At 38.5% G+C, this 27,474-nt stretch overlaps 1 protein-coding gene across 10 annotated transcripts in view; it reads right to left on the bottom strand.

Moving 5' to 3' along the window:
• The window catches only part of fryl (FRY like transcription coactivator), a 174,911-nt gene that overhangs the window by 126,316 nt on the left and 21,121 nt on the right, over positions 1-27,474 (bottom strand). For 3 of the 10 annotated variants that reach the window (XM_062981606.1, XM_062981607.1, XM_062981609.1), the window contains exon 1: positions 24,962-25,810. The exons of 2 other annotated variants lie outside the window; for them this stretch is intronic. In XM_062981606.1, coding sequence (XP_062837676.1) covers positions 24,962-25,136 — 175 coding nt within the window. In that variant the 5' untranslated portion in view covers positions 25,137-25,810. Of the gene's footprint in view, positions 1-16,215; positions 16,958-24,961; positions 25,813-26,850; positions 27,028-27,474 lie in introns of those variants that run through there. 5 more of the 10 variants (XM_062981613.1, XM_062981605.1, XM_062981604.1 and 2 more) reach the window with 5 other exon arrangements.

The following is a 27,474-nucleotide window of genomic DNA, read 5'->3' as shown; positions in this document are numbered from 1 at the left end:
CAGCCAGCGAGCAGGTGAATGGGGAGGGCCTTTGCGGCCCTCCCCGTTCACCAGCTCGGATTGCACGGAGGCTCAGACCAGCGGGGCTCGGACCAGCAGGGTTTTACTGTATTTTGGCCTTCAACTCCCAGAAATCCTACCAGCTGGTAAACTGGCTGGGATTTTTGGGAGTTGTAGGCCAAAATACCTGGGGACCCACAGGTTGGGAACCACTGGTTTACATGGTCTTTAGCTTTTTATGCTAAGTGAGGCTGGTACCTCATCAAATTATAAATCCTAGGATCCCATAGCATCGGGCTATGGAAGTTAAACTGATGTTAAAATGAATTAATTCTACAATGTAGTACATCCTTTTCGTTAGCACTTCTTTTCACATAACGGTACTTGATACCAGGAATTTTTATTTTATTTTAAAGCAATAGTAAAACAGTAATAGTCACAATCAACAAAAAAGCAATACACATGAAGGTATCAAAATGAAAAAGACAAACGATTAAGATGGGAAAACAAATAACTATCACACATCTTGCATTTTATACAGCTGTGAAGAAGGGGCCTCATATAATCCAGTTCTAAGCAGATAATATAGGATTATCAATATACAGCAGAGTCTCACTTATCCAACATAAACAGGCCGGCAGAACGTTAGATAAGTGAATATGTTGGATAATAAGAAGGGATTCAGGAAAAGCTGATTAAACATCAAATTTGGTAATCATTATACAAATTAAGCATCAAAACATCATGTCATACAACAAATTTGACAGAAAAAGTAGTTCCATGCGCAGTAATGCTAGGTAGTAATTACTGTATTTACAAATTTACCACAAAAATATCACAATGAATTTAAAACACTGACTACAAAAACATTGATTACTAAAAGGCAGACTGCGTTGGATAATCCAGAACATTGGATAAGCAAATGTTGGATAAGTGAGATTCTGCTTTAATATGAAATAATTACTGTGATAGAATAATACAGAACAATATAATCTCTAAAACCAGGACAGTAAATAAAGAGCAACACTCTGAAAGAAGGGAAATTGGAAATTCCACAAAGGAAACAATCAGGGCCAGCTAACACATCCCAAGAAAGGATTCTTCTAGAAAGGAAGCTGAGAAGGGAGTGAAGCAGTGTGTATTACCAAAGTCATTATTATTACTATCATTACTATCATCATCATCATCATCATCATCATCATCATCATCATCATCATCATCGTGTTGCTGTGAACCGTGAAAATGAATACAATCTGGCTCCAAATATTCAAAAACACTAAAACCAGAATATATTAAAATTACTGTGGTATAATAAAACAGAACAATACAATCTCTAAAATCAGAACACTAAATAAAGAACAACACTCTGAAAACAGGGGAATTCCACACAGGAAACAATCAGGGCCAGCTAACATCTCCCAACGAAGTATTCCCATCATCAAAGTCTGGCAAATCCTCTGTTTTCTCAGGGCCACAGACAGTAGAAGCACATAAAATATCGCAAACAACACCACTCTGAAAACAAGGGAATTCCAGACAGGAAACAATCAGGGCCAGCTAACACCTCCCAACAAAAAATTCACTCAGGGAGGAAGCAGCCAGGCTTTAAAGCTGCAAGGTCATTACATGCTAATCATTTTGCCTAATTGCAGCATTCATACTTGCCTCCAACAGACAAAAAAAACAATCAGAAATATTGTATATTCACAACCTTTAGGAAATAATATCCCCTGATGGCGCAGCGTGTTAAAGCGCTGAGCTGCTGAACTTCTGGACCGAAAGGCCACAGGTTTGAATTGGGAAAGCGGAGAGCCCCCACTGTTATCCCCAGCTTTTGCCAAACCAGAAGTTCAAAAACATGCAAATGTGAGTGCATCAATAGGTACCGTTCCGGCGGGAAGGTAACGGCGCTCCATGCGGTCATCCCACATGACCTTGGAGGAGTCTACGGACAATGCCAGCTCTTCGGCTTAGAAATGGAGATGAGCATCAAGCCCCAGAGTCAGACACGACTGGACTTAATGTCAGGGAAAAATCTTTATCCTTTACCTTAACTACCACCAATTCCTCAATACTTTATTTCCCATACCACCATACTTCGCCACAGCAACGCGTGGCCGGGCACAGCTAGTCTTTCCATAAATTAGCATGTATTTTTTTAAAGATTTGGCTTGTCAAAGTTTTTGTTTACATCTGAATGTAGAAATTCATAATTACAAAACACTTTAAATGAAAAGTTCATGAAAGTAAATTTGCAACTGTACTAGAACAAAGCCTGGCCATGTTAGGGGAATCCTATGTTATTTCCAACAAATGGAAACCAATGGGAACTTCAAAAAATACACCCGCCGGAGTCATGCATCTTGTAAGGGCTGAGGTCACTACACAGAGCAAACCATAAGCCCATCACAAAACACCTTTGACACCTGATAAAAATTCCATCCAGGTTGGCCCTGACATATAGCAGAGTGCATGAAACTATGTCTCTCTGGCACAACATCCAGCAATCACATGGGAACAGTTTGTTAATGGTGCATAATGGAAAATGATACTGAGCACAACTCAAAGCACTACAAAAGACCCAGCAGGAGACTTTGCAACAAAAACAGGATCCCAAAGCAAGCAAGGCAATTCCCATTTCCACTTCCAATACTTCTCTGACGAAAATCCATATAAATTTCATATGAATATAGGTATGCATCTGCCAGAAACAAACATCCAGCTGGATACCTAGGACTTGTAAAGTCCAATTTATTTATTTATTTATTTATTATTCAAACTTATATGCCGCCACTCCCCTAGGGCTCAGGGCGGCTTACAAGAACAGGCTAAAATCTAAAACGATTTAAAAATAGCAGTAACAGAAATCAAAAGCCTGCCGAAACAGGTGTGCCTTACATGCCCTGCGAAAGGTTGATAAGTCCCGTAGGGCATGGACTTCAGGTGGCAGAGTGTTCCAGAGTGATGGCACCACTGCTATAAAGGCTCTGCGTCTGGTTGTTGTTAGATGCAAGGTCTTAAAACTGGGAACTTCCAGTAGATCTAGGTCCTCAGAACAGAGAATCTCTGGGGTTGGTAGAGGGTGAGGCGTTCCCTCAACTACATTGGCCCCAAACCATGTAAGGCCTTAAAGGTAAGTACAATCACTTTGAAAGTGATCCGGTGTTCAATTGGTAACCAGTGCAGCTGCAGTAAGACTGGTGTTATATGGCATCTCATCGGGACTCCCGCAAGAAGCCGAGCAGCTGCATTTTGTACCAATTTGAGCTTCCGGATCACTGACACAGGAAGGCCAATGTAGAGGGCGTTACAGTAGTCCAGTCTTGAGATGACCATAGCTTGGATCACCGTAGCTAGGTCATCCCCGGACAGATAGGGGGGCAGCCATCTAGCCTGCCAAAAATGAAAAAAAGGTGGTTCTGCTAACGGCGGAGACCTGGGCCTCCATTGTCAGCAGAGGGTCCAATGAAACTCCCAGGTGAGTTAAATTGCAGGAAATACTTAAATTGCAATGCTGAAGGTATCTGATGTGTCTTCCTTGTGCCCTTTCCTTAAGATGTGGTAATGCATGCATGATTTTTCACCAAGACTTTTCACCTTTCATATATATGCTTTCTGTTAAGATAGGGTGGGGAAATATACAGCACTCTCAGGTAAGCAGGTGGGGAGGAGAATATGAGTCACACTTCTCTTCCTTCTGCCAGGGGAGTATTCACTTTCATATTTCTTTGCAGCCAAGAAACATTCATCCTCTCTCAGCAGTGTCCTTGACTGGTTGATGCTTTGCTGAGCCAAGGGCTATGGCTGCTTACCAAACACTCATTCTTAATTCTGTCTTTCAGGAATGCAGTAAGTTTTCCCTGATAAAGATGAGCTTGCTCTGAGGCTCCAAGGTATCTGTGAGGCTAATGGGACCAGTCAGTGTCCACCCTTCTCAACCACACCCCTATCAGCCTTTCACCAGCCCTGACAGAATTTCTGAGACACTGCCACTTTAAGGAAACCATTTTCTCCCCTTTCCTCACCTACTGTGAAAAGGCTGCCAGGCAATGTTCCATGCCTATATTTCTGTCTCTTTTCTTAACAGGCAAGCTGATCTTTAAATGTAGCTCCCAGTCTCCTCAACCTTTTCTCAATTTAACTGCAAACCAGGAGATTACTACCTACTGTCTGTGCCTTTCGTCAGGACCTCTCACCATGCTTTTGTGATGCCCTGTTCAGATAGTTATGGGTCAGGTTTTGTGGCCTGGCACACAATGCCTTATTGTTTCTTTCACCTTATTCTCCAGATGCTGGAGATGTGGAATATAAGACATGCTATTTGCATTCTGCAGTTTTTGCCTGCTTGTTAAAAAACCATGTAGAATAAGAGCCATGTGTGCTGATACTTAGGGAAACCTTGTTTCATTGTAATTGGCATGGGAAATGGTATATCCCGGACTTCAGCAAGGAGAAAGGGAAAGAGCAGGGGAGAAACTCAGGAGGTAATTCCAATTACATCGTGAGGAAATTGGGAGGGATCTTGGAAGAAACTTCAGCACAGCCCTACAAACAACAGCCCTACAAACAACATACACACAAGGAAGTGAAAAGGCCTGCCCCTCCATCATGTTCTGGAGAGTCTTAGTCACATGGAGAGCAAAAGGGGAAGGAATGAAACCTGGGTTCTAATCATGACTCAGAGGGGAAGGGAAGAGGACAGAATTTTCTAGCATTCAACTGGAAGACTGAAAAATGGTTGATACAAAACACAGATACAATATTGTTTGGTCTCGTACAGTCTCTCAAGCAGAAGGCCCATTGCCAAAAGAATTCTGGAAGGTAGAGAAGGCTTTGTGATCCAGGATGCAGGGTAGGCTATAACTGCAGCCACCTGTGACCCAAAGTAAACATTAGCCATGTGGACCCATATCAATACATCACAAGGATCACTGCTGCCCCTTCCCTCTTATATCTACATGTGACTGGTAATTGATAGATGCTAGTATAGTTTCTTAAAATACCACTAAAAAGATGAACTTATTTTTCCAGTTGAGGCATTGTCCCCTGCCCCCGAGTGAAAAGGCTTTAGGTTCAGCACAGTTTCAATTGGCTTAGCATTGGATCAGTTGGCTCTCTGCCTACTTCCTGAGTTCAGATTGCACTGCAAGTCAGGGTTCTTATTAAACCAAAGAGTGCTATAGTGCTTATATTTCCAAAAGTGCTACAAATACTTAATTTATAAAAAGAGAATAAAGATAAGTTTTCTTACACATTGCTAACATTTTATACATCAGAGACTATGCATCTGCTGTCTTATTTTGTTTATAGTTTTGGAGTTATGTAGCAGAAAATATTCAATGGTAATACAGTAAGATGAGAAAAATCTAAATTTACAGTTGAGTACATCTGCTATATAAATAGAACAGTGCTCTTCTGTAGAGGGCTGTGAGTTTAAAAGAGCTTGAATATGCAAGATGCTTTTTCTCAAGACAATGCCAATTCTGGTAGAATGAAAGGGTAATAACTTTGGGAAAAGTTGGAAACAGGAGGTTTTTTTGTCTATAATTTAAGCATACACAGTTTGTTAGTCTGGCAACATTCTCAGCAATGAGGAACACACTGTGAAATAATTTTGAGGAAATAATTTTGAGAAAAAGGAACATACAACATTTTATTTACACAGAACACCAACTAGATATTTGCGCAGAGAGTAAGGAAAAATTAGGCAGTGCTTAATAAACTGACTCATAATCCATCAATGGCTCATATTCAATGCTTTTTGTAATGAGCTTAAAAACCTGGCTCTTTCAAAAGGCCTTTGACACTTAATTTGTTGTCGGACTGATCTATCTGCCCATTTTATAATAGCCCCATTCCTGAGGTGTTGCCAATGTTATATTGCACTTTTGTCCATTTCAACTGTGAAATTACCTTCCCCATTTCGGCCCATTTCGGCACTTTCTGCACTTTGCCTGGGTTCTATGAATTAGTCTCCTGTTTTAATATTGTATGTTTCATGTCGATTTTAACGATTGTTTTTACTGATATTGATGTTTTTATTGGATAATTGTTTTATTGCTGTGTTTTGATATCTGATTGTTTTATCGGGCAAGGCCCCATGTAAGCCGCCCCGAGTCCCTTCGGGGAGATGGGGCGGGGTATAAGAATAAAGTTGTTGTTGTTGTTATTATTATTATTATTATTATTATTATTATTATTATTATTATTATTATGAAGACAAAGAACCATGCAAACAGAAAGACCACAGCTTTGCTTCCCTTAGAACAATTGATATGCTGTTTGACACAACAGCAGACAGATTTAATACAAAATGTAACTAGAAAAAAATATATTACTTTATTCAAGTCTTCAAAATAAATATATATGGGCAGATCAAAATAAATCAAATTGATTAAAGAACAACAATAAATAAAAATGGAAGTTTAGTAAAAAATACAATTCAGAGAACTTGCTTGGTATATTAATTTGAGCATTGGGACTATGAAGGAAACTAAGGTTCGAATTCCCACTCAGCCACAAGAATCTACTGAGTGACTTGTGGTCAGGTCACATTCCCTCAGCGAAAGGCCACGGGCAAACCCTTTCTGACCATATCTTGCCAAGAAAACCCTGTGATGTGCTTGTCAGAAGTCAAAAATGACTTGAAGGCACTAAACAATAATAAATGCAATTTAAGAGCAAAGTTTAAAATCACTGTCAAAAAGCAGCATAAAGCCATTCATTTCAGGACTGGAATCAAAAGGAGCATTGCAGAGATGACACAAGGTCTTTTCTTTGACTTGCATCATACTTCAGTCACCCAGAGCAGAGCTTGTAAGGATGACTTTAGTGACTAGGGCAGTGATCAATCAACACTTTGGGCACTACTTTCAAATCTTCTGTGAGGGAATTTAAAACATTGTAATTCAGAGGCGTGCAAACTGTAACAGACCGTTTTGTAAATGATCATGGCCGGCAAAAGAGTCATTGTGAGGATGAAAATCACCCCCTATGGCTGTTTTGTGATTGTCCCCCTGGAACCTATCAAAAATAACAAATATTCACCAATTCAAAAGACTAGGATGAGGCATGTTTTCAAGGCAGTTGTGGGGATGTACTAGGAAGATGAAGGGAAAAGGGAGTGTATTCAGTGAGTGTGATTTGTAGCACAGGAGTCACATCTCTGAAATGTAATTGAGGCCCTTCATTTAAACTAATTCCTTCCATGGATTGTGGTGATCAGATTTTACCAGTCCTGATATAATGTTCCTCAGCTGCTTTGGGAATTAAATAAAAAGGCAGAATTTTCATGGTATTGATTTGGTGGACAGGACATGTAGTTCACAAAGGAGTAAGAAGAGGGCAGTGCTTCTCCCATCAGACCAGGCCTAAGTGGACTAAACACCCTTGATCCCATGGATCCTCATCACTCTACCATGCCAGAGCATTGTGGAACAAAGATGATTAAAAAATAAAATACTAAGGGTTACATTACTCTACATGCACCAGATCTGCCAATGCTGTGGGCAATACTTCAGAGGAGAAACTTCTAGCAAACCACCTTCAAGTCTTTCTTACCTAAGAATACTCCATGAGATAAATGAAGTTACCATAAGTTAACAGGCAACTTGATAATGCATACACAAGAACTCACTTGTGAGTGGATGGATCCAATGATACCCTATTCCATTTTCCTTCTCATGTTATTAACATGGTATTAGTATCCCAAACATGGCACACAGAAGCAGGCTATATGTTAGAACTGCACACAAAATATTTCTGCATGTCTTCCTTCATGCAACATTATAAACAGGCACAGATTTCATATCATATGTGATGCATTTGGAAGGCAAATTTCATGGCAATGAAACCACCCTTATTTCAGACCCCCATGACCACACTAAGGCCTACATCCTTGCTCATATAAAGCAGACACATTGGATTGATAAAACTTGCACAAGTATGTTCCCATTATTTCACTGGGTCCACTATATGCATAAAGGCTTTCAAGTTGCCTGATAACTTATGGCAACTCAATTAATTTCACAGAGCTTTCCTAGGCAAGGGATACTCAGAGGTGATTGCGCCGGTTCCCTCCCCTGAAATAAAGCCTATAACCTGATATTAGCTGGCAGTCTTCCATCCAAGGATAAACCAGAGTTGACCCTGCATAGTTTCCAACATTTCTACATACAAGAAACAGTTTGCCTATTTGCTTTAATGTATCAATACTCAGTGAACAATTAATGGGAAAAGAAAGAGGAAAAAATGCAAAATCTTTCTTTTCACATAATCTATATTCAATATGAGTGCCAGAATTTTTGGCTTTTGGAGAGGAAGTTTTTCATGTTCAACACTGGCATCTGTCTTTTAGAGTCTGAAATCATTTCAGAATCCGCTCCACTGATTGCCGATTTGCTTCAAAGGATTCAAAGGTGATTTTGCAAGGCTGCACTAAGTGAAAAAATAGCCAGAACCACCAAGTGCACAACCTAAAGTGAAGATGATTAGCTGGTAAGGCAGTTATGACAGAAACAATATGGAACCCACAGGAAAGAAACATGATCAAGGTTGACAATCATGTTGTTTAAATTGATTTTGAAAAGGAATTTTAAGAACCAATAAAATCATTATTCTCTTTAACATACAATTTTGTCTTCATCAAGGTAAACCTATTAAACATATATACATATTTTAAAGAGTGGTGTGCAACTTTATAGACATCTTGTCCTTCAAAATGCAGAAGTTATAAAGGCATCTTAGGACCAAATGGGTTAATCAGATAAAAGAAGAGCAGTGTTTTTAATGGCATGCTATGATTTGGAGCTCAGAAACTCAACCTTTGGTTGCCCAATGTTTTTTAAGCTGTGGGTAGCTGATTTCCTTAGGATGTACAAGCAGTCTTTGACTTACAAACACCTGCTTTACAAACGATTCATAGTAAAGAACAGGGGTGAGACAACAAGAAGTGAGAGCAAATCTACTCCAGGAAGGGAAATTCACTCCTGTAAGAGTTATCATGGTGAAAAGGTGTCTCAACTGAAGCTTTATCACTAATCCTTGTTTCCATGACAACCCACAATTTTCAAAATCCAATTATCACAGGGACAGAAAATGAGGTGAATCTTCTGAACAGGGGCACAGACAACAAAGGAAACATCACAAGGGTTTTCCTATACTATTCAAAATGAAAAACAAAATTAGCTAGAGTTACTATACACTCAAAAAATGTTCTTGTTCCAACTCAAATACAAATTCAACTTAAGAACAAACCTACACAACCTATTTTATTCATAACCCAAGGACTGCCTGTATTCCAAAATCTGAAAAGAAATCCAAAATCTATAACACTTCTGGTCCCAAGCATTTTGGATAAGGGATAATCAACCTGTATAATAATTTAGTATAGTCAGTCCCCAAGTTACGAATGAGAAAGAATTAGCCCCGAATTATGCTGACCAAATAACTGTATTAAGTATGTCGCTTTAAGCAACATTACATAACAATGGTTTTAAAATGAATAGGTACGCATAATACTTAATACCAAAAACAATTACTCATTTGCACATGTAAGTGGCAGCAGCAAATTGCACCAATTAGATTATTCGTGATCAACATTAAAACACCTGTCGCAAAATGACACTGCATTTAAAATTAATGCACACTATTCAGATTAAAATAATGAATAGTTCAGACATCTTCACAAATTGCTTAAGGAATGAATTAGAAGTCCACATTATCGACTCTGCAGGTGACACCAAACCGAAGAGAGTAAGTAGCTAATACCTCAGAAAATATTATGAGAATTCAAGATGAATTGAATAGACTGGAAACTGGACCAAGAGTAACAAAATAAATTTAATCAGAGATAAACGTAAGGGTTTTATCTATAGGCAGGAAAATCATATGCATAAATATAAGATGAGTGAGATTAGTGTTTATGTTTGCTCTGTATAGGCCTTAGATGTGATTAGCTGAACATATAGGAGTAGGCGCAGGGAGTAAATATATTGAATGGAGGTGCTAGTAGTGGCCTTCTCGGTGGTGGCCCTCCCGAGATAAATTAGATTAGCCCCCACCTTGGCCACCTTCTGGAAAGACCTGAAAACTAGGTTATTTCAATGTGACTTTGACTAATTCAGTTACAACTTGACTAAGTCCTTCTACCTCCACCTTATACCCAGGCTCTGCACGTTATTACTGACTCATCTTACCAGTGTCTGCAATATATTGCACATGTATCATTATTGCCCTGCCCAATTCTGAATACACACGCTGCACTTGTAATTGGTTATTGGTTGTTGTTCAGCTTATGTTTTGTGATATTTTATATGTTTTATGTACTAATTTGTTGTAATTGGAATGTATTATATGTTCAATGTTTTATTGTTGTACTATTGGGCTTGGTCCTCATGTAAGCCGCACCGAGTCCCTTCGGGGAGATGGTGCAGGATATAAGAATAAAGTTGTTGTTGTAATTATTATTATTGTGTCAGTAGCAGCAGCCTTTTAAGATTTACAAAGGGAAAATGGAACAAAATTAGAGGCAAAATGTCTATGGTTAGATAACAAAAACCAATGTTCATTTCAGGACCCAAAAAGTTACAGTCGAGGTAACAATTCTTTTGTGAAGGGAATTTCTCAATAGCCTCCTTGGGACAATACATATGTATTCATTACAACTAATTTCTTATTCCCTCTCTGCTAACCATACTTTATTTGACACATCAAAAAAATTGCAGCTGTTGCCATGTATATGCACTCCCATATTTTAACTGTAATTGTGTGTTTCTGTGATGTCACAGAGACCTTCGGGTCATGACCCGGTACTCGTTGTGGACCAGAGCGATGAGGATTTGGGAATTTTGCCGACTCAGCAAGAGCCCGCTTCCTTCCAGATGCTCCCTGTTGACAATTCAAGCCCAGAGCTTATTAAAAGAGCCTTTGAAGCCGAGTCTGTTTCCAGCGGTTCCCCTCCTTTTCAAAGGTGGCTGTTTTGGGAATCGAGCCGCTCAGAGAAGGCCAGTCGAAGACGAAGCGCAAGATTAGCTGCCAGAGAGAATGTTGATTAAGCCGGTTCCCTTGGGAGTTTTCAGGGAGGCTTGCATCTGCTGAAGATGTTGTCTCTAGTCAGTTTTCCCCTGGGAAAAGTATTGGACACCTGTTTGAAAGGGAGATTTGAAGTCCCTTAAAAGTTCTGTGCGCTGGCCAGCCAGTGCGGTGTCAACATGTCAGTTGGAGTGTTAACTTCGCCTCTAGTCCTTGTGGCGTTCTACTCGTGTGTAGATTGGGCGCGACGCCTCGCCTTTGAGTCAAGTTCGGATCGCGTTTGGATCCTCTATCTCCAGCCTTGCCTTGTCTTGTTTCCTTGCCTTGCCTTGCCTTGAATTCCTTGCCTTGGGACTGGTCTCCTTGGAACTCTTGCTTAAGATCCGGATTATTCCCCACTCAAACTGCTTGGAAGTTTGAGTGTGTTTCGGTTAACTGGATTTCCACCTTTAAACTCTAATATTGGACATTGAACTTTATAATACTGGACTATATTTGACCTTTCCCAGAAGGTCCATTGATGGACTATATATTCTGCTTACTTTTGTTCTATTTCTTCAATTCTATAATAAAGATATTAGATTGTTTATTGGCTTGGTGTCTGGTTTCCAGTGCTCTCGCAGCCTAGAGTATCACAGTTTCCCACATTTTGCAGCCTTGTAAGCCACTCTGTGATGAATAGTCATGCTGAGAAGCAATTTTTAAAATGTCATTTAAGGTAACAAATAAATAATCTGGATTGGGAAAAAGGAAATTTGGGTACTGTTCCATTATCTGTGTGGAGGCCACTAGGGAGCACTAGTGAGAGAAGGATAGTCCATTTTATGGGGGTGGAGGGTGGGTTGAAGGAGTAAAACTATTTTCCCCTGTTTTCCTGTTATTCCCCCCACCCATGTCCCTGTTGTGGAAACAACCCTCTTTTATGAAATGGGAAGGAGGGAAGGGTAATAACCAGTGAAAACGGGAGAAATGGTTTTCCTCCTTCAACTCCCTCCCCCCCCCCCCCCAATAAAATTGACTGTTATTCTGTCTAGCATCCCCTTGTGGTCTACGCCCGGATAATGGAACAGTCCTGAAATTTGTATATGAACACTAATATAATTGTATCAAGGGAATATTAGTATAGATTCCTTCAAAACTGGACTGTGAGAAGTATGAAGACACGCTTCATACTTTCCCGTATGCATGTCTACTGTGCCCTGCTAAATGGACTATTGTGAGTTGATAACACAGAAGACTGCAGACATTCCCAGATTTAAACAGCTTGCTCTTTTGTGAAGCCAGGTATCTCTAAATAACCTATTCACACCTCATAAATCTAAACAGAAGATAGATAAAGGAACAAAGCATATCAGATTTTGATTGTTGGTTGGAAGGGGTAGGGCACACCTGAGATTATATAACACATAAATGGACAATACAATACTGTAGGCAAAAGCTGCAAAATATAGGAAAATATCTATTAATTTTTACACGCTTGTTATTATACTAGTGAAAACAAACTAGTAAAACACAATTCTCTGTAAAATTCATGAATGAAATAAAAGAAAGATTATCTGCGAAACATTATCACTACACAGCTGATTTAACAGAATGTTCCTGACTCAGTGTAAAAAGAATGCCTCAAACTGTTGGCAAAGACACAGCATCCTGAATCTGGGCCATATGAATGTCACTTCATTGTTGCTAGTGAAAGAAAAAAGTGCAGCTACAATCAAACACAAGCCGAACTGCAATGACATTCTGCCAGCTAAGCAGGCCTTTAAAAAATTAGTTGAAACAGTGTTGCTGAGTGCAAGCATTCAGTCCTTTAATAGACAGTTGTCCATCCACATTTACGGGTTAAGCATTCTTATATTCACAGATTGCCCTATTTGTCTCCATCTTCACCGCTGCTCCACATGTAACCAAAAATATGTACACTCTAGGCATCTGTAGGCCCTCCTGCATGATTCTATGGTCAACCTCTGGCAAACGTTGATCATAGAATCACACTAGAGGATCCTCAAATAACTATAGAGAAGACTTCTTTAGGCATTTGGAGATCCTACAGCACAATAAAATTATGCCTAGGAAAAAGTTCTTTCAGGTTAAAAGATAGGCCTATGTTCACTGTTTTTTCACTTTCACACGAGTCCCGTGCCCACCACTAGACTTGTGCATTTCAACCCAAAGGCATGTTGTTTTGGGTTCCGTTTTCAGATAAACCCTCATTCTGTTTACCAGAAAGTTACTCAAATCTGGAGGGGTGTTGCCGTTTTCATTTGGCAACGATTCGGCCCACTGGCTACAATAGGAAACTTTGGAGGCTCAATCCTCAGTCATTTTAAGGCCTATCTGCATGAAACCTACCTCAGTTTTAGACCCCATTAACAACTGCAGACCTGCCAAGTTTCAGATCAATTCACCAATCTACCCATTTTTTAGAATTAAGTTTTTACCACATAACATTTTAAAAAATAAGGCAAACTGCAAGAAAGGGTTCGGGGAATTGTAGTTACTGGTTATGTCCATTCTCAGCTAATCAGAGCATGGACACAACCAGGCATTTATTGGCTGAGAAACAGAGAGAGAGAAATGTCAACTCCCATCATGCTCCGGGAGGAACTCAAGAGACTTTTCAATGCCCGCCCCATGCAAGTGCTGCTGAGCAAGCAAGTTCTCAGCAGGGCCTTCTCTGGAGGAGGAGCCTAGGGAACTTTTCTAGAAGAAATGGACACTGCTGCCACTGCCGGGGAGAAAAGACACAGCAGTTAACCCCAGCTTCTCCAGGAGTCCCATGGCAGACCCCCCTGCCTCAGGTATCTTGCAGAGTTAACTCCATCTGCTCTCTTGATCCGTTTTAGCTGGCTTTCCGGTTCCCAACTCCGCGTCCTGTTTTCGGGGGAATATACAAAATGAACCACTGAATTTTACAAATCACTTTCATTCAAACTGATCTGGGTGCAAGCCTACCCTTCACTCTAGCAGATGTGGAGAGGCAATTGTATAAACGTAAGAGAAATGCCATTTGTATCAAGAAATCTCATTGAGTGGTTCTTAAACAATAACTTGATTTTAAACACCTCTTCATTATATACAATTGATAAAATTTATAGAAAAGTGTCACTAGGAACTATATACATTATCTGTATGAAAAAGAAACATTAGTCAGTGCTTGTTACTGAGCAAGCAATATCACGAAGCAGACTCATCACCAACCCAATGCATATACTTCTGAAGTGACAAAATGAGAACTTTACAATTACAGTCCAATGGACAGAATAAAGGGAACTAACTTCCATCTCATACTGATGACCAGTCTTGTCCCACTACTTTTAGAGAGCTTAAAGTAGAAAGATGTACCCAAGATCTATTAAATCAATAGTAAATCTAGGTTACATTGTGTTGGTCATTGCTGCTATTCTGAATCACAAGAAGTATTTTTGGATTAGGTACAAATCTCCAACTACCTTATGATCTGAAGAAAACCACAAGTAGAGAATAAAAGTATCCTGTCAGTATCTTTTCCTTCCCCTCAAATGAAGCAAACATAGACAAAGAGCTTGTCTCCCTGTTGGCCTAAGAAGGCACACATTATTACAATCTCTAGCAAAGTCTCAGTCTTTAACTTAAATGCAATTCAAAGTCAAACACAAGTTTTAAAAATGTATCTAAACATAGCATAGTACAAAAATAAAATTTAGTACAAATTAGAAACACACAAAATGGATTAGAATTTGTTTTAAGAATGCCATAAGTCATTGTTTAAAATATACACACTTTGGTCTTTTCATTAGTAAACACACTGAAAAGAAATATCTAAAATGCTATCAGTGTTTAATTATTACAGTCTGGAACCGTCTTTGCAATCTGTATATTGCACAATATTCTAACAGTAAAATTCTAACAGAAGCTGACAACGTGTGAATGGTTCAGAATTATCCTGTACATGACTTGTTGAATATAAGGTGGAGATCACAAGCATAGCTATCTTACTGCTGGTATATTTACCACTGTATGTTACAGGAAAGAAGAAGAAAAAATTTGACTCCTAGAGCTGAGCACATTTTAAAACAGCCTTACTGGTACACAGAATATGTTTGCGTCCCCAGTTTTGAGATGCTACATATTCCAAGGGATGTTTCACATTACCATTCAAAGGATTATCTGAACAATGCTTACATATGTTGTATATAGCAAGGTAGAAGTCTGCAACCAGAGTGTTCTACCATCCTAATGAGTTAAGACAGAGTTTCTAAAACTTCCTGAAATCTATTCCTACTCGTAATGTTGCACTATCTTCTGCTCCCACGGGTAAGTTTTAAAGAAAGGGCAAGCAATCTTTTCCATAGATAAGATCTTGATGTGCATGTTGTGCTGTGTACATAATGTGCAGACCTAAGATCAAGGATATTTTCCCAATGCTGAAAACAGAAAATAGCCTCTTTGACTCACCCCTATGACAATTTGCATCTCAAAATGTCATTAGAGCAAAGTAACTCTCTTCAGAGTTCTTTTCCACCCATATAATATTCAGATGATACATTTCTGACTGCATTCTCACTGTCCAAACACTAATTACAGGCATTCAATCCACCAAAATCCTAGGTATAGTAGCTGGCTCCCATGACTTATTATTATAGCTAACCCAGCAAGCATACATTCCCTTCCAGGGGCCCTCAAAGAGGGGAAACTGCGCAATTTCAGAATAAATGAACGAAGGACAACAGCACCAACAAAAGTAGTGAATGCACAGCAAATAGGCAAAATATATCTTTTAAAAAGAAAGAACTATTGGGCTTACTAGGGAAGATTTATATTGATTTAATAGTTCAAATGCAAGTAAGTTATGGGCACAAGGTTTACATTTGCACTATAACTTATTTATAGACTGCAAAAAACTGATTCACCTTTAAACTAACATTTTGTGCTAAAGGGAACTATGGAATAATACTGGTACCGTTAGATCGTCTGCAGAGGCTGGGGTACAAATTGTCACCTTTTCTTGCAAGAAACTATGGCAATTTCTAAAAATCTCACAGGGAAAAATTATTTTAAAATTGCATACTGCAGTTGTCTGTACTTATCTATATCATCCATTTGTTACACAAATAAGCCTGCTTCTCCCCAGTTTGATCAAGAATTAGCATGCAAAGAGGAATACCTATGATGTAGCTGTTTCAGGCAAGATAATATACTTACAGCTGCTGCTCCATGACTTTAGCAGGGATTTAATGTTAATTTCAAAAAGCACAGAATCCTGCAGGCTCAACATCATGTCTCAAGGAGCTGCTGCTGCAACAGCAACAGCAGCAAGAATTGTGTTGGTATGCCTTCTCTAACGGTCATCCCTTTTTTTGCTCTCAGGCAATAGAATTTTGGCCCACAGCATCAGTGCTTCATTACCATGCAGTCTCCGAGTGACGCACAACTATAGTAGAAATGCTGCTGAATGCAGATGAAGCCTCCAGTACGGAAAATAAAACTTGCATACTCGTCATAAGAGGATGCCCTTCAGGATGTTATTTTCCAGTTTTAACACACACCGATCCAACATAAAATAGGGAGAAGAAGTTCAAATCACAGCTTTAAGCTACAAAACACAGAGAGATTTGCACTTCAGACTGCAATTTTTTGAAGCAGCTTTCACTGTTCCAGGACTAAAATTGAAGGGGTGCAGGGGACAGTTTTATCAGTTTGTAAATTGCAGACCAGATATTTTTTATTTACTCTGTATTAGATTTCACTGAGAATTGTTTTTCTTCTGCTTATCTACAGACAAGGCATTCTTTCCATAACTACTTCTGCCATAAAGACAGACTTCTTAACAAGCCTGAGCCTATTTATCTACTGGAGATAATTAAGAGAGAAAGCCTAACTGTGATATCGGCTTCTTAAAAGAATTCAAATCTTATTTGTGCCTGACATTCAAAGACATTTATCCAAAATTGCATTTCTCAAAGGCTACCTAGTTAAGAAAAGGAAAGGAAAGGAAAGGGGGAAAATCGCAGTGGCAGGTTTTACAGAATATAATAATAATAATAATAATAATAATAATAATAATAAAACTTTATTTATACCCCGCCACCATCTCCCCAACGGGGACTCGGGGCGGCTTACATGGGGCCATGCCCAAAACCATACAATATGACAAAATATAAAACAACAGAATATCAACATTTTATTTTAGTCTGACCCTATATAAAATAGAAACTATTGAAACAATGTGAAAATACTGTAAAATTATTCTGTGTAGTGGCTGACACAAGCTGTCAAGGAATTTCTTAATGTTGTGTGGGTTCAAGTCACTTCTGTCTTACGGAATGTTTCCTTCTCAGAATTTTGTCAGAAGGGATTTGCCTTGCTTTACTCTGAGAGAGTGACAAATCCAAGGAGAATGAATGAATTTTTCTTTTTTAAAAGTCTGAAATGCAGTCAAATGACACTACACATTGATGACACATTAAAAAATGCTACAGTTTGAACCAAGACCACACAGAGATATTTTTTCTCAGAAAATAGTAACTACAGAGGATAAAACATGTTTGTATGGCTAAATATGTGAGTTCAATAAATTCTAAAAAATTCTTCATCCTTGTACATACAATATATGTAACTGAAGCCAAAAGTAGATTCCCTTTTTAATGACTCAACTGGTTCTCAATTGTGAGATATCAAAACTACGTGTGAATTTTTCAGCTCATTTTGATATCTCTACAATGGAGAATTAGCCAAATAATTGTTAAAACATAGTGAGCAAAACATGAAAGACCAAGGATAATGAGACACTTAACTGTTTAAAAACAGAATGTATAGTATAGCCAATTAATATGTGATTTATACACAATACACATCTTCACTCCCCTAACCAAAAAGCATACCACGATTCAGATATGTCTGCTTAGTAATATTGATCTTAAAATTAACTGCAACTACTATGAAGCTTGAGAAACCCATTTTTCTCTTGGCCTCAAAAAAAATTCAAACCTCCTTTGAACAAATCCTAACCCCCCACCCCCCCCCCCCGGCAAAAAAAAAAAATCACAATAGATTTGCCTGAGGGTCACCAGGAGTCAAAAAAAGTCTTTAGGCACACGGCGGTAGCAACAACTACAGTTGCTGTGTTACACATTTTAAAAGAGCAACATAAATCCAATAAATCTAACCTGTGAAAAGGTAGGATTGCCATTATCTTGGTTATCTAGCAAGTCTCACACTTAGTCAGGCAGTAACATTATTGTGCTGTGGATACAAGGGTGGAGTTCTGAAGAGTGAGCAATATACATTTCTCAGAGATTATACATTTCAATTTAATTCTTCTCGCTTGATTCATACAGAGATTGGACATATTTTTTAAACAAAAAACACATATGCTCAAATTGCGTATGTCACAAATGCATTGATACTCTTAAAAGTATTTCATGGAAAACTACATCTCGAGTTGCTGGGCAGCTGCTATTACCAGATTATGATTAGCAGAGATCTAAATGCACTAGACTGAATGGATTAAAAGGATTGGTGGATACAGTAAAGTAGATACAGAAATAATTCCGAGTACTGACACTTGGAGTGATACCATCAATGTCAAGGTGGTCCATTCTTACCAAAAATACTTTCAGAAGTTACATACAATTTCAGCTGTCTTCAATAGCAGATACTTTGGAACAGTACATATGATCAATATATGGTTCAAGAGACTGCATATTATGTTTTATATACTTTATGCATTGCAGTCAAAACACTGTAGATCCCTGAGAGGAAGCTCTCACTACTCACAACTATGATGTTATTTATTATTTCCTTGCCGATGTGGCTATGTTAGCTCTAGGGCAGCACTATTTGCAATATTTGGTGAAAAAAATCAGGTATAAGCTTGTGCATACCACTGGAATAAACAGTATCAGGAAAAAACCTATTTAAATATCAGAAGATAGTTTTTCAACATGTGCCTTACTGACAGAGCCACAACTATGGTAATTTTGATAAAATATGAGAAAAGAAAAGGCAGAGACACACAAAAAAGAAACCCACTGTTTGTACATTTATACCTAGAAGCAATTGACAGAAACTAATTGCCAAAATGCTTAATTCTCCTCAGGCTGTCTTTCAAATACATACAGCCTTAAGGCTTTTGTACAGTTCTAAAATAGATGATCACATTTCTGAAAACCATTTTAATAGCTGTTAGTTGGTTTAAACATAGTTTAAAGAGACAAATAAATTATCTTCTGTAAAGCAACAACTTAGACATAGAAGCCATTCCAGAATATAAGGTTGTATATTGTGGTAGGTTTAATTAAGCAATAACGTATTTTTTCTTCAAGAAGGCCAAAGTTACTACTATCTTTCATATAAAATTTGAAATTCAAGAGTTCTCTTCCATTAACACAAGAGAAAAATTATTGTTCCGAATTACACAAATGCTTCCCTTTGTGTGTGTGTATATATAGTTACACGTCCCATATTAATGAGTTCAGTTTACCAAGAATCTACTTTATCAAGTTACATGTATAAAACCAAAAATCATTTTTAATAAAACAATCAGCAACCAATTCCCAGTTCATCAAACAAGCTAACTAAAGGCTATATAAATTTACCTAATTTTTATGCTGATATTACCACAGCTTCAGCTATCATCTCACAAGTCTTTAAAAGTAGGATTCTGTGTCTTGTTTCATTTCATTACCTCTGCCAGACCCCCATCTTCCATTAACATCCCATTGGCATTTCAGCAGTTCGCTACTGTGTGCTAGAAGAGCACTTCATTCCATTATCAGGTTACAAAAATAGAAATAAGAAGATAATTTAAAGAGGATTCAGCTGCTGTCTACTATTGTAAAAGCAGGACTGTAGAATACTATAAAGCTATATTTCACAAATTACTACCTCACAAATTTCTACAACAGTAGTAATGCAAACTGATTTGGGACAATTCCTAATGTAATGGCCATTTGGCAGCATTTAAACAGTCCAAATGCAGAATTAATCTTCAACTGAAGGATTAGGATATTCTGTGCCAGTTATCTCAATTGCTCAACCAGCTGGAGTATAACCAGTATAACTGTTCAAAGGCCTAACTCATTTTCACTGCTGAAGATTGCCACCTGCAGTCTTATTGTTAGTAGTATACCACAGTAGAATTACTTCAGAATTACTTCATTGCTGCACACAAATAGCCAAAATATAAAAGAGCAGAATGTTTAGTGTTTAAATTTCAGGACTACCAGTCTGTTACATTAAATAGCTTTGTTAAGTGCAGCCCTTGACAAGACTCTGTAATAATAAATCCCTCCCAACAGTCTGGGGTGGGGGGTTGCAAATAATGAAGAGTTATTTAAACCGTAGGAAGATTGAAACGATAACACCTTAAAAATCAGTTACTTCAAAGCTAACTAATATACAGCATTTACATGCATCTAAGGCACAACTATTTTGGTTAAATGACCATGTCAAAATTGGGGTGTGCATTACATTTGCGTAATATGATAAAGCTAGGAGAAGGCTTGGACTAAGAGTGGGTGCATGCACAGGAGAAGCAGCGGGAGTGTGTGCCAGCCTGCCTGCCTGCCTGCCTCAAATCGCTGTTGCCTTCACCTCATCCGCTCCCGGGGCCTGCCCCCTTTGCCTTCCTGGGGCAGCACAGCAGGGAGGGATTGGTGCCCATCAGGGCCCAGTTGAGGTTGGATACAAGGAGGGGGCCTCATCAGCAGTGGACTCCCACTGCCTCTCCTGTGCGCGCACATCCTCCCCTTCGTAATCTTTGTCCTTTCTACCTTTCCCTCCCTCTTTTTTCTTTCCTTCCTTTCTTTCTCTATCCCTTTCACCCTTCCCTCTCTTCCTTTTCTTTCTTCCCTTCTTTACTTCTGTCCTCTTGTCATCCACCTCTCCCTCTTCCTTCCCATCTCTTTCCCATCTTCTTTCCATCCCTCCTTCTCTCTGCCTTTTCTTTCTTCCCTTACTGCCTCCTTTCCTTCTCATCCTCCTTTTTTCTTTTCTTCTCTCATGTTTTTCTTTCCTCTTTTCTTCCATTCTTCTTTTCCCTCCTTCCCTCCTTTTCTTTCTTCCCATGGTTTCCTTCCTTCCTCATTCCTCCCTCCCTCCTTACTTTCCTTCCTCATTTCTTACCTTCTTTCTATCCTCCAATGATCTTCTTCTTTCTTCCTTCTCATCCCCATTTTTCTTTTCATTCCATTTTCCCTCCTTACAATTTCCTCCTGCCTTCTTTTCCTTCCCATCTTCCCTTCAAGGGTTATCTAGTTCTCTGGTGTTACTTTCCATTGCTGGAGAATTTGGTGATCTAACACTTTTTATTTTTAAATAAGGGATTCTAAGTGCACAGCAACTGTGCACTTAGACAACCTGGCAAGACGGCACTACCTGGAGGAATCTTCCACCTTGTGTGACTGTGGAGCTGAACAAACAACTCCTCATATGTATGCTTGCCCACAATGCCCTTCCTCATGCACGGAGGAGGAGTTGATTAAAGCTACGGACAATGTGATTGCTGTTGCCCGCTTTTGGTCCAAAACTATTTAGCTGTTTGTGATTCCTTTATTTTATCACTTTCAAACTTATTATACAATGCTTTTGACACGAAATAAAAAGCAAATGTAAAGCATACCTTTTTGAAACAAAGAGTGCATTTTTGCCACTGCACATTACATTTGCCAGCAAATATTTTATTTTATTTATTTGCCATATTTATACCCTGCCTTTCTCAACTCTGAAGTGGACTCAAAATGTATAAGGTTGTGGGTGAACTACAACTCATATCACGCCAGGTTAACTTCTCAAACTCCATCAGTGGTTAGAGTCTGTCATACTGGGCAAGTTTGCTCTCTAGATGCATCATCAGTGGGGTCTGTGTAGTCTCTAAGTATAGGGTAAACTATAGCTCCCAGCATGGTTGTTCAGTTCCCCTCAAATCCCTCCAGTATGTTCAGTTGGTCATGGGAGTTCTGTGTGTCAAGTTTGGTCCCGGTCTATTGTCTGTGGTGGTCACAGTGTCTCTGGATGTAGGTGAACTGCAACTTCCAGAAATGAAGGTCAGTTCCCCCCAAACCCCTCCAGTATGTTCAGTTGGTCATGGTGGTTCTGTGTGCCAAAGTTTGATCCAGGTTCATGGTTGGTGAGGTTCATTTTTTCTGGTTGTAGGTGAACTACAACTCCCAAAAATCAAAGTCAATTTCCCCTTTACCCCTCCAGTATTCAAATTTGGGCATATCAGGTATGTATGTCAAGTGTGGTTCAGGTCCATTGTTGGTTGGGCCCAGAATGCTCTTTGACTGTAGGTGAACTTTACATCCCAGTATCTACAACTCCCAAATATCAAGGCCAATTCAGCCCAAATCCTACCAGTATTCAAAATTGGGCATATCAGGTATGTGTGCTAAATGTGGTCCAGATCTATCATTGTTTGAGTTAACAGTGCTCTCTGGATGTAGACGAACTACAACTCCTATAAAACAAGGTGAACATACACATACAGATGTTCACTTTTATTATGCATATAGATATAGGAAGATGGTGCTGGAGGTAAATTCCCCTCCCCTTCAAAAGACACCTGGATAACCTTTAAGCAGATTAAGATCCTGGTTTGGATGTGACAACCCTCTGATCTTTATTCTCCCTGAGTTTACACCATGAATTAAAAGAAAATACCACACAGGAGAATTGGTAAAACCATTAAAATAGCAGACATTAGTAAAATTTCTGGACAGATTACTAAGAACCAACTAGGTAGCTTATTTTGACACACTACCTATAATTTAACAATAACAGAAATGGATAGCGGCCACAATACTCAAACACACCATTCAGGCTCTTGAAAATTTCTGACAACACAATATGATGAAACTAATCATGCATTAGAACTAGCCTCAACACTATCTCATTAAAATCAAAAATATAATACAGCACCTCTTTTACAGTTCAGTGAGTCACCATTTTATTCACTTGCAACACATTTGTTTTGAATATTCCATTTAAAATGCAGGTGCACTGGTTTCATCAACCACAGTACCTGGCAGTTCAGATCTTATGTTTGCTTTAGCTTTTCATCTATAAAACAACAGTGACCTACCTCATATAGATAATGTAAAGATTGTCAGAAGAGTACAAAGGGCACTTTAGAAGCACTAAACAAAATGATGCCCGTCAGGAGACTGGAACATTTCTAACTCTAAAGTAATTCCATGCTTCTATTATTAGATGATATCAGGAGCAGAAAGTTAAGTACCCAGAAAGGAAGAACTTTGATTGTTTCATCCCGAGCAGGAAGACTTTAGTTAAAATGATGGAACAAAACATTTTCTATATAAAGATCTATAGCATAAGGTTCTCCATGATTATATTCTCAGCAACATTTAGACAAATTAAGTGCACCAGCATTACAAAATATGAAGTTGGTTTAAATAGCTCATGAACAATAGACTGATAAAAACACGGATTACTTTAAACAGAGGAATAACTTCCATATTCAGAACAACAGAGACGGAAAAAGCAGAATACTGTGTTAAAGAAGACCAGGTGGGAAACCCAAACTTCAAAAACAAAAATAGCAGATGAGGTAGTAGTTTTTTTTTTAAAACATAAAAATCAAAATATTTTAGTCAGGTTACAAAACAGAAAACAAAACTAAATTGGAACAGGGTATCTTAATGTTGAACACACTTCAGATTGAATCTGGAGTTCAATCCATATAACTCTGCTCATGGGAAATTCCCACTGGTGAGAGAGAAGAAAAGGTTTTCATAAATGTGTCCTCCTGATAGCCCTTGAAAAGCTTCTCCAGAGCAGGGCTTCTTAAACTTTCCACAATTTTTTCATGACTCCAAATATATATTGGTATGTAAAATAGATATAAAAATCAAATGTTTAGTAATAATAAATCAGCATTTGCAAGGTTTATGAAGCAGGGAGATTTTCTTTTTTATAAAGTTCAGATGTAGCATGTTCTGCAAAGTCTATTGTAAACACTGTACAGTGTTGCTAACGGATTTGTGTAAATGCCTAGGTGGCGTTCAGAAAACCTTTACTGTTGCTAAATTTTTGTGACCCCAACATTGACCTAAAGCAGTGGTTCTCATCCTGGGGTCCCCAGATGTTTTTAGCTGACAACCCCTAGAAATCCCAGCCAGTTTACTAGCTGTTAGGATTTCTGGGAGCCGAAGGCCAAAAACATGTGGGGACCCCAGGTTGAGAACCACTGACCTAAGAGGACCCCACTTGGGGTCGAGACTCATCATTTAAGAAGCAGTGCTCTAGAGCAGTGGAGTACCCCTTGCAACAGTACAGAACACCACAGAGAGAATAAATGCAATTACGCTACTATTTTTCTGCAGCAGAAGCTTCTACTAGAGTTCAGTCCCTTTCGCTAATAAAATTGAACTTTCAGTTCACAAAAGGCATACTATGGCTCTAATTCAATGCAGAGTTTTTAAAATGTCTTGATAAAATGCATTTACACACTGTTCTATATTAAATTGAAATTATTAAGAGTAAGCTCACCCAAACACAACCCATGCAGTGACTGCACAATTAATAACATTTAAATTTCACGAGTGTTTGTTATTGATTGTACAACATTTCTACCCGTATTAGCTACACTGTAATATACTCATCTATACTTGTTTCTGATTAATTTCTTAACAATATTCAAATGTCTTTTAATCTTACTTCACAAGGATCAGAAATACCTTCTTTATCTCAGGTACAAGATTGCCAAAAGTTATTGATACAAAAATGTATTTGGGAAATATTTTTAAATAAATCGATTCATTTTATAGAAAATTAGTAAAAAAAAACCTTCATTAGCAGATCAGAAAATTGTTTGCAGAGTTCTCATGTATCACAGTCCAACAAAGAAAGCCTCACATTCAAAATATTATTACAACCTAAAAACATACTTGCTTCAAAACTTTCAAAAACTAAGTGCACAGATACATACTGCGATTAGGATTCCCAACATGAATGTCATCTTCATCTATAGTATGTCCTGGTGAAAGCAGACTAATACGCTTCATTTTTAGTAGCTTTGGAGAGCTTTCACAGATAGTATTTTCAACATCCAGAACCACATCTCCCGACATGACCGAAGGTACAATTTTTTTGAAAAAATCCATGCTTCAGCATAGATTCTTCTCAACAGTAAAGTCTTCAGTTTAGCTGCACCTAATGCCAAGTCCAGGTGGTTGTGCAAACTTCCTTGAAGAGTCTTTAAAAAGTTGGTCCGTTTGTACTACTTTACATAATGATGTCATACCAAACTTGGGTGGTGCTCAAACAGCAGCAAACCAGCTGCTTTCTAAATGAGAAAGCTTTGAAGACACACATTTTCCTTACAAAAGCAGTCCGCCCATTAGAAATACCTCTAGTCTGTTAACTGATGCTAACATAAACTTGCACATACAGCAAAATTAAATTTGAAAGCATCACAAACAAGCCATATGTTCCAAATATACAGGCTTATTTCAACCAAATAATTGAACTGTTTACTTTTATCTTGTACAGGGAGGGAGGAGTCTGCATCTGCAGTCAAAGATAACAGCTATCACCATGAAAAGTTTGCTAAACATGCAAACATAGTTACCAGAATTTCCAACAAGGAAGAGTTCACTTTGTGACACAACTGTTTAGAAATTATTTTACGTTGTTTACCACAAAAGGGATGATTTTAATGAATAATTTAAATGATACTTTTAATATTGTTCAAAGATATTATTTTGTGATGGTAAACAAGGCATATGTGTAGCTCTTATTCTTTGAAAGAACACAGAGTGATGTGAAATTCCAGTGACACACTACTATCTGCCCACTAGCACAAATGAACAGAACTTGTCTTTTCACCTCCAAAATGCATAATACAAGTACCAATGTACCGTCGAAGGATTTCATGGCCGAAATCACTAGGTTGCTGTGAGTTTTTCGGGCTGTATGGCCATGGGGTGGGGGTGGGGTGGAGGAGGGGCGAAACGTCAGGAGAGAATGCTTCTGGAACATGGCTATACAGCCCGAAAAACTCACTGCAAATAAGTAGCAATGTTTTTACGTGGGACATCTTTACAATAATTGCGTTCCACCACTCTCATTTGCTAAAATTAATACTTCTTCTTTGTCTGCAACTATTCAATTCTTTTATGGATAATCATACCTTAAACTACATGCTCAAAATAGATTCAAACATACACTCATCCCATTTAATTCATCTGCAATGTGCACAAAAAGACAGAAACAAATGTGTGTGATCATCCAAGGTTAGTACACACAAGTCACCGATTAGTGCCACAGGTTACAAAATCATGAACATGCACACTTTTTTAGTTAATATCCACACTGCGTAATTAATAGTTAACTAAACACAGCTGCATAAATAAAATCTGTCATTGACATTTTCCCCAAATGCACGTGTTACTAATTTGTGTTCATTAAAAGACATAAGGTTAAAAGGCAGGACTAAAATGTGTTGAGGCTATAGCTCCATTGATGCCCGTTCAGGAGATGGGAACATAGATCATTTCCAGTAAAAAGAAATAAATGGAGCACAGCAAACAATGTTACATCTGCGCCACACAACTTGTATTTTTAGATCCACTTACACGGCACTGCTTCCAGTTATTAAAGTTATATAGGTATAGATTCCTTTCTTGTCATCTACATATAATTAAGGACTCATTAGCCATGCCAATGTAGAGAAAGGTAACAAAATTCCTCCGCTATTGTTGGACTAGCTAGCATAACCAATTATAAAAGATTACATACATTTTCACCTAAACAATATCCAAAGAGCCATAGTTGCTTGTCTCTAATATAGAGTGCAAAGTTTAACAATAGACTTACTATATTACTATAAGGTAAGGTAAAGTTTTCCCCTGACGTTAAGTCCATTCGTGACCGACTCTGGGGGTTGGTGCTCATCTCCATTTCTAAGCCGAAGAGCCGGCGTTGTCCGTAGACACCTCCAAGGTCATGTGGCCGGCATGACTGCATGGAGCGCTGTTACCTTCCCACTGGAGCAGTACCTATTGATCTACTCACATTTGCATGTTTTCGAACTGCTAGGTTTTCAGGAGCTGAGGCTAACAGCAGGCGCTCATTCCGCTCTCGGGATTTGAACCTGGGACCTTTCGGTCTGCAAGTTCAGCAGCTCAGCACTTCAACACACTGCGCCACCACCAGGGGCCCCTATATTACACACACACACACACACACACATATATATATTACATATTACTATATTACATATTAATATATTACATATTACTATACAGAGCTTTAATGCATACAAAGAATAGAGTAACCCCAGTAATCACTGGTAATGCATTTTTTCTTGGAACCTAATTTAACACCTTTAAAGGGATGACGGCCATCTTGAATGAGAGCGACCCCATTTCAACACAGTAGGAATTTCACAGAGTTGAATCTTCCAATACAATCCTAAAGCTGGTCTTCTTGTTGAATATG

The sequence above is a fragment of the Anolis carolinensis genome, chromosome 5 (genome assembly GCF_035594765.1).
Source record: "Anolis carolinensis isolate JA03-04 chromosome 5, rAnoCar3.1.pri, whole genome shotgun sequence".
Lineage (NCBI taxonomy): Eukaryota > Metazoa > Chordata > Lepidosauria > Squamata > Dactyloidae > Anolis > Anolis carolinensis.
This window is presented reverse-complemented; position numbering and strand designations above follow the sequence as displayed.